At 50.4% G+C, this 8,110-nt stretch overlaps 1 protein-coding gene across 3 annotated transcripts in view; it reads left to right on the top strand.

Moving 5' to 3' along the window:
- Nucleotides 1-6,221: 6,221 nt before the first annotated feature.
- LOC143290594 (uncharacterized) overlaps nucleotides 6,222-8,110 on the top strand; it is a 36,324-nt gene continuing 34,435 nt past the window's right edge. Inside the window, exon 1 of one of the 3 annotated variants that reach the window (XM_076600180.1) lies at nucleotides 6,222-7,811. In XM_076600180.1, coding sequence (XP_076456295.1) covers nucleotides 7,610-7,811 — 202 coding nt within the window. In that variant the 5' untranslated portion in view covers nucleotides 6,222-7,609. The remainder of the gene's footprint in view (nucleotides 7,812-8,110) is intronic. The other 2 variants (XM_076600178.1, XM_076600177.1) reach the window with 2 other exon arrangements.

Here is an 8,110-nt window from a genome sequence, read left to right as displayed (position 1 = left end):
ACTGTCAGGTATGAGTGAGGTCAGGTGATTCAGGACAGACTGTCAGGTATGAGTGAGGTCAGGTGATTCAGGACAGACAGGAATGAGTGAGGTCAGGTGATTCAGGACAGACTGTCAGGTATGAGTGAGGTCAGGTGATTCAGGACAGACAGGTATGAGTGAGGTCAGGTGATTCAGGACAGACTGTCAGGTATGAGTGAGGTCAGGTGATTCAGGACAGACAGGAATGAGTGAGGTCAGGTGATTCAGGACAGACTGTCAGGTATGAGTGAGGTCAGGTGATTCAGGACACACTGTCAGGTATGAGTGAGGTCAGGTGATTCAGGACAGACTGTCAGGTATGAGTGAGGTCAGGTGATTCAGGACAGACAGGTATGAGTGAGGTCAGGTGATTCAGGACAGACTGTCAGGTATGAGTGAGGTCAGGTGATTCAGGACACACTGTCAGGTATGAGTGAGGTCAGGTGATTCAGGACACACTGTCAGGTATGAGTGAGGTCAGGTGATTCAGGACACACTGTCAGGTATGAGTGAGGTCAGGTGATTCAGGACAGACTGTCAGGTATGAGTGAGGTCAGGTGATTCAGGACAGACTGTCAGGTATGAGTGAGGTCAGGTGATTCAGGACAGACACTCAGGTATGAGTGAGGTCAGGTGATTCAGGACAGACTGTCAGGTATGAGTGAGGTCAGGTGATTCAGGACAGACAGGTATGAGTGAGGTCAGGTGATTCAGGACAGACTGTCAGGTATGAGTGAGGTCAGGTGATTCAGGACAGACTGTCAGGTATGAGTGAGGTCAGGTGATTCAGGACAGACTGTCAGGTATGAGTGAGGTCAGGTGATTCAGGACAGACACTCAGGTATGAGTGAGGTCAGGTGATTCAGGACAGACAGGTATGAGTGAGGTCAGGTGATTCAGGACAGACACTCAGGTATGAGTGAGGTCAGGTGATTCAGGACAGACTGTCAGGTATGAGTGAGGTCAGGTGATTCAGGACAGACTGTCAGGTATGAGTGAGGTCAGGTGATTCAGGACAGACTGTCAGGTATGAGTGAGGTCAGGTGATTCAGGACACACTGTCAGGTATGAGTGAGGTCAGGTGATTCAGGACACACTGTCAGGTATGAGTGAGGTCAGGTGATTCAGGACAGACAGGTATGAGTGAGGTCAGGTGATTCAGGACAGACTGTCAGGTATGAGTGAGGTCAGGTGATTCAGGACAGACTGTCAGGTATGAGTGAGGTCAGGTGATTCAGGACAGACTGTCAGGTATGAGTGAGGTCAGGTGATTCAGGACACACTGTCAGGTATGAGTGAGGTCAGGTGATTCAGGACAGACTGTCAGGTATGAGTGAGGTCAGGTGATTCAGGACACACTGTCAGGTATGAGTGAGGTCAGGTGATTCAGGACAGCACTGTCAGGTATGAGTGAGGTCAGGTGATTCAGGACACACTGTCAGGTATGAGTGAGGTCAGGTGATTCAGGACAGACAGGTATGAGTGAGGTCAGGTGATTCAGGACAGACTGTCAGGTATGAGTGAGGTCAGGTGATTCAGGACAGACACTCAGGTATGAGTGAGGTCAGGTGATTCAGGACAGACTGTCAGGTATGAGTGAGGTCAGGTGACTCAGGACAGACTGTCAGGTATGAGTGAGGTCAGGTGATTCAGGACAGACTGTCAGGTATGAGTGAGGTCAGGTGATTCAGGACACACTGTCAGGTATGAGTGAGGTCAGGTGATTCAGGACAGACTGTCAGGTATGAGTGAGGTCAGGTGATTCAGGACAGGACTGTCAGGTATGAGTGAGGTCAGGTGATTCAGGACACACTGTCAGGTATGAGTGAGGTCAGGTGATTCAGGACAGACTGTCAGGTATGAGTGAGGTCAGGTGATTCAGGACATACAGGTATGAGTGAGGTCAGGGGATTCAGGACACACTGTCAGGTATGAGTGAGGTCAGGGGATTCAGGACACACTGTCAGGTATGAGTGAGGTCAGGGGATTCAGGACACACTGTCAGGTATGAGTGAGGTCAGGTGATTCAGGACAGACAGGTATGAGTGAGGTCAGGTGATTCAGGACACACTGTCAGGTATGAGTGAGGTCAGGTGATTCAGGACACACTGTCAGGTATGAGTGAGGTCAGGTGATTCAGGACACACTGTCAGGTATGAGTGAGGTCAGGTGATTCAGGACAGACTGTCAGGTATGAGTGAGGTCAGGTGATTCAGGACAGACTGTCAGGTATGAGTGAAGTCAGGTGATTCAGGACAGACACTCAGGTATGAGTGAGGTCAGGGGATTCAGGACAGACTGTCAGGTATGAGTGAAGTCAGGTGATTCAGGACAGACAACTCAGGTATGAGTGAAGTCAGGGGATTCAGGACAGACACTCAGGTATGAGTGAGGTCAGGGGATTCAGGGACAGACTGTCAGGTATGAGTGAGGTCAGGTGATTCAGGACAGACAGGTATGAGTGAGGTCAGGTGATTCAGGACACACTGTCAGGTATGAGTGAGGTCAGGTGATTCAGGACAGACTGTCAGGTATGAGTGAGGTCAGGTGATTCAGGACAGACAGGTATGAGTGAGGTCAGGTGATTCAGGACACACTGTCAGGTATGAGTGAGGTCAGGTGATTCAGGACACTCAGGTATGAGTGAGGTCAGGTGATTCAGGACAGACTGTCAGGTATGAGTGAGGTCAGGTGATTCAGGACAGACTGTCAGGTATGAGTGAGGTCAGGTGATTCAGGACAGACACTCAGGTATGAGTGAGGTCAGGGGATTCAGGACAGACTGTCAGGTATGAGTGAGGTCAGGTGATTCAGGACACACTGTCAGGTATGAGTGAGGTCAGGTGATTCAGGACAGACTGTCAGGTATGAGTGAGGTCAGGTGATTCAGGACAGACTGTCAGGTATGAGTGAGGCCAGGTGATTCAGGACAGACTGTCAGGTATGAGTGAGGTCAGGTGATTCAGGACAGACACTCAGGTATGAGTGAGGTCAGGTGATTCAGGACAGACTGTCAGGTATGAGTGAGGTCAGGTGATTCAGGACAGACAGGTATGAGTGAGGTCAGGTGATTCAGGACAGACTGTCAGGTATGAGTGAGGTCAGGTGATTCAGGACAGACTGTCAGGTATGAGTGAGGTCAGGTGATTCAGGACAGACTGTCAGGTATGAGTGAGGTCAGGTGATTCAGGACAGACTGTCAGGTATGAGTGAGGTCAGGTGATTCAGGACACACTGTCAGGTATGAGTGAGGTCAGGTGATTCAGGACAGACTGTCAGGTATGAGTGAGGTCAGGTGATTCAGGACACACTGTCAGGTATGAGTGAGGTCAGGTGATTCAGGACAGACAGGTATGAGTGAGGCCAGGTGATTCAGGACAGACTGTCAGGTATGAGTGAGGTCAGGTGATTCAGGACAGACACTCAGGTATGAGTGAGGTCAGGTGATTCAGGACAGACTGTCAGGTATGAGTGAGGTCAGGTGATTCAGGACAGACAGGTATGAGTGAGGTCAGGTGATTCAGGACAGACTGTCAGGTATGAGTGAGGTCAGGTGATTCAGGACAGACTGTCAGGTATGAGTGAGGTCAGGTGATTCAGGACATACCGGTATGAGTGAGGTCAGGTGATTCAGGACACACTGTCAGGTATGAGTGAGGTCAGGGGATTCAGGACACACTGTCAGGTATGAGTGAGGTCAGGTGATTCAGGACAGACAGGTATGAGTGAGGTCAGGTGATTCAGGACAGACTGTCAGGTATGAGTGAGGTCAGGGGATTCAGGACACACTGTCAGGTATGAGTGAGGTCAGGTGATTCAGGACAGACTGTCAGGTATGAGTGAGGTCAGGTGATTCAGGACAGACAGTCAGGTATGAGTGAGGTCAGGGGATTCAGGACAGACTGTCAGGTATGAGTGAGGTCAGGTGATTCAGGACACACTGTCAGGTATGAGTGAGGTCAGGTGATTCAGGACAGACACTCAGGTATAAGTGAGGTCAGGGGATTCAGGACAGACACTCAGGTATGAGTGAGGTCAGGTGATTCAGGACAGACTGTCAGGTATGAGTGAGGTCAGGTGATTCAGGACAGACTGTCAGGTATGAGTGAGGTCAGGTGATTCAGGACACACTGTCAGGTATGAGTGAGGTCAGGTGATTCAGGACAGACAGGTATGAGTGAGGTCAGGTGATTCAGGACAGACTGTCAGGTATGAGTGAGGTCAGGTGATTCAGGACAGACTGTCAGGTATGAGTGAGGTCAGGTGATTCAGGACACACTGTCAGGTATGAGTGAGGTCAGGTGATTCAGGACACACTGTCAGGTATGAGTGAGGTCAGGTGATTCAGGACAGACTGTCAGGTATGAGTGAGGTCAGGTGATTCAGGACACACTGTCAGGTATGAGTGAGGTCAGGTGATTCAGGACAGACTGTCAGGTATGAGTGAGGTCAGGTGATTCAGGACACACTGTCAGGTATGAGTGAGGTCAGGTGATTCAGGACAGACTGTCAGGTATGAGTGAGGTCAGGTGATTCAGGACAGACTGTCAGGTATGAGTGAGGTCAGGTGATTCAGGACAGACTGTCAGGTATGAGTGAGGTCAGGTGATTCAGGACAGACAGGTATGAGTGAGGTCAGGTGATTCAGGACACACTGTCAGGTATGAGTGAGGTCAGGTGATTCAGGACAGACTGTCAGGTATGAGTGAGGTCAGGTGATTCAGGACAGACAGGTATGAGTGAGGTCAGGTGATTCAGGACACACTGTCAGGTATGAGTGAGGTCAGGTGATTCAGGACAGACTGTCAGGTATGAGTGAGGTCAGGTGATTCAGGACAGACAGGTATGAGTGAGGTCAGGTGATTCAGGACACACTGTCAGGTATGAGTGAGGTCAGGTGATTCAGGACAGACTGTCAGGTATGAGTGAGGTCAGGTGATTCAGGACACACTGTCAGGTATGAGTGAGGTCAGGTGATTCAGGACAGACTGTCAGGTATGAGTGAGGTCAGGTGACTCAGGACAGACTGTCAGGTATGAGTGAGGTCAGGTGACTCAGGACAGACAGGTATGAGTGAGGTCAGGTGATTCAGGACAGACTGTCAGGTATGAGTGAGGTCAGGTGACTCAGGACACACTGTCAGGTATGAGTGAGGTCAGGTGATTCAGGACAGACTGTCAGGTATGAGTGAGGTCAGGTGATTCAGGACAGACAGGTATGAGTGAGGTCAGGTGATTCAGGACAGACTGTCAGGTATGAGTGAGGTCAGGTGATTCAGGACAGACAGGTATGAGTGAGGTCAGGTGATTCAGGACACACTGTCAGGTATGAGTGAGGTCAGGGGATTCAGGACACACTGTCAGGTATGAGTGAGGTCAGGTGATTCAGGACAGACTGTCAGGTATGAGTGAGGTCAGGTGATTCAGGACACACTGTCAGGTATGAGTGAGGTCAGGGGATTCAGGACACACTGTCAGGTATGAGTGAGGTCAGGTGATTCAGGACAGACTGTCAGGTATGAGTGAGGTCAGGTGATTCAGGACACACTGTCAGGTATGAGTGAGGTCAGGTGATTCAGGACACACTGTCAGGTATGAGTGAGGTCAGGTGATTCAGGACAGACTGTCAGGTATGAGTGAGGTCAGGTGATTCAGGACAGACACTCAGGTATGAGTGAGGTCAGGTGATTCAGGACAGACTGTCAGGTATGAGTGAGGTCAGGTGATTCAGGACACACTGTCAGGTATGAGTGAGGTCAGGTGATTCAGGACAGACTGTCAGGTATGAGTGAGGTCAGGTGATTCAGGACAGACTGTCAGGTATGAGTGAGGTCAGGTGATTCAGGACACACTGTCAGGTATGAGTGAGGTCAGGTGATTCAGGACACACTGTCAGGTATGAGTGAGGTCAGGTGATTCAGGACACACTGTCAGGTATGAGTGAGGTCAGGTGATTCAGGACAGACTGTCAGGTATGAGTGAGGTCAGGTGATTCAGGACAGACTGTCAGGTATAAGTGAGGTCAGGTGATTCAGGACAGACACTCAGGTATGAGTGAGGTCAGGTGATTCAGGACAGACACTCAGGTATGAGTGAGGTCAGGTGATTCAGGACAGACTGTCAGGTATAAGTGAGGTCAGGTGATTCAGGACAGACACTCAGGTATGAGTGAGGTCAGGTGATTCAGGACAGACACTCAGGTATGAGTGAGGTCAGGTGATTCAGGACACACTGTCAGGTATGAGTGAGGTCAGGTGATTCAGGACAGACACTCAGGTATGTGTGAGGTCAGGTGACTTAGGACAGACTGTCAGGTATGTGTGAGGTCAGGTAATCCAGGAAAAATCAGGTATGTGTGAAGTCAAGTAAGTCATGGAATGAAGCGGAGAGCACGGTGTGCTGGTCATACACGTAAATATCTACATGAGTGTCTGTGTGCGTGACTGAAACCTGATTGAATGACACAGGAAACGAATGATGAGCGGCCAATGGGAGCTCTGTCAGTCGGCTGTACTCAGGACAGGCAGCGTGTTGTGCAAATGACTCCGTGTTTGTAAAGCTCTAAGAGCTTGGTTGACAGGTGCTATCCACATAGTCATCACCGGTGAACACTGGTAGCCCAACGCCTAACCGATTCGGCAAAGGCGTCTTATGATTGACTGTCTGTGTATGCCCTGTAACTAAGTTAGTGGGGAGGGGGAGGGAGGAGAGCTGAACACACGGTGTCCCTGGTGTTGACAGTGTGTGAGGAATGAGTGTAGGGGTGACGACTCAAAGGACAGACACAGAAGATGGGGCAGAAACACACACACACACACACACACACACACACACACACACACACACACACACACACACACACACACACACACGCACAGACACACACACACACACACACACACACACACACACACACACACACACACACATAGAATATCCAAGGAATTCCGCTTCCTAGACACACTCTCCCTCTTAGCGAGAGGTCAACCAGCCGTCAGCATCCTATGATCAACACTCTTCCTTTCTCGTTTCTGAACATCCTTTCTGAACGACGACAGTGGTAGCTAGGGACCAAACGAAGTCCAATTCCCTTCCTTGTCTCATTACTCACATCCCGAAAAACAACCAGCCACAACGTCTCCCTCAGTGATCCTGGGAACCTGTTCAGACCAGGACTGCGTGAAGAGAAGCAGCACGATGTGTGATTAAGTGAGCGTTGAGCGTGGCTGACGCTTCGCCTGATACTCATGGCTTTGAGTTCTTTGAGACCATGGTTTTGGGGTCTTTGAGTCCATGGTTTTCGGGTTTTGAGTCCATGGTTTTTGGCACTGTGAGTCCATGGTTTTGGGGTCTGTGAGTCCACGGTTTTTGGGTCTTTGGATCCATGGTTTTTGGCACTGTGAGTCCATGGTTTTTGACACTGTGAGTCCATGGTTTTTGGCACTGTGAGTCCATGGGATTTGGGTCTTTGGGTCCATGGATTTTTGCACTGTGAGTCCATGGGTTTTGGCACTGTGAGTCCATGGGATTTGGCACTCTGAGTCCATGGCTTTTGGCACTGAGTCCATGGCTTTTGGCACTGTGAGTCCATGGCTTTTGGCACTGTGAGTCTTGGCGGCTCTGGGATGCCAGAGGGACCGGGAGGAAGGCGAATGGAGACGTGTAGGGGGAGGGGGAGGAGGAGGAGGAGGGGGCGGAGTGGCGTGCAGGGGAGGAGACGTGTTCCTGTCCTCTTCATTCTTCTCTGGGGGGCTGCTGTCACCTGGGCGCAGAACACTGGGCCTGGTCCAGGTAACGTGTGTGTGTGTGTGTGTGTGTGTGTGTGTGTGTGTGTGTGTGCGTGTGTGTGTGTGTGTGTGTGTGTGTGTGTGTGCTCGGCGTGTGTGTGTGTGTGTGTGTGTGTGTGTGTGTGTGTGTGTTGTGTGTGTGTGTGTGCGTGCGTGCGCACGCGTGCGATTGTGTTTTTATGGACGCATGCGGGCGGTTTCGTTTTGTTTTGTTCTGTTGGGTTGTGTTGTTGCTAGTAAATAATGGAATCATTTTGATGGTGACATGGTCATCGTTAATGGCTAGCAGACAGACAGACAGAC

Source organism: Babylonia areolata, chromosome 15, assembly GCF_041734735.1.
Source record: "Babylonia areolata isolate BAREFJ2019XMU chromosome 15, ASM4173473v1, whole genome shotgun sequence".
NCBI lineage: Eukaryota > Metazoa > Mollusca > Gastropoda > Neogastropoda > Buccinidae > Babylonia > Babylonia areolata.
This window is presented reverse-complemented; position numbering and strand designations above follow the sequence as displayed.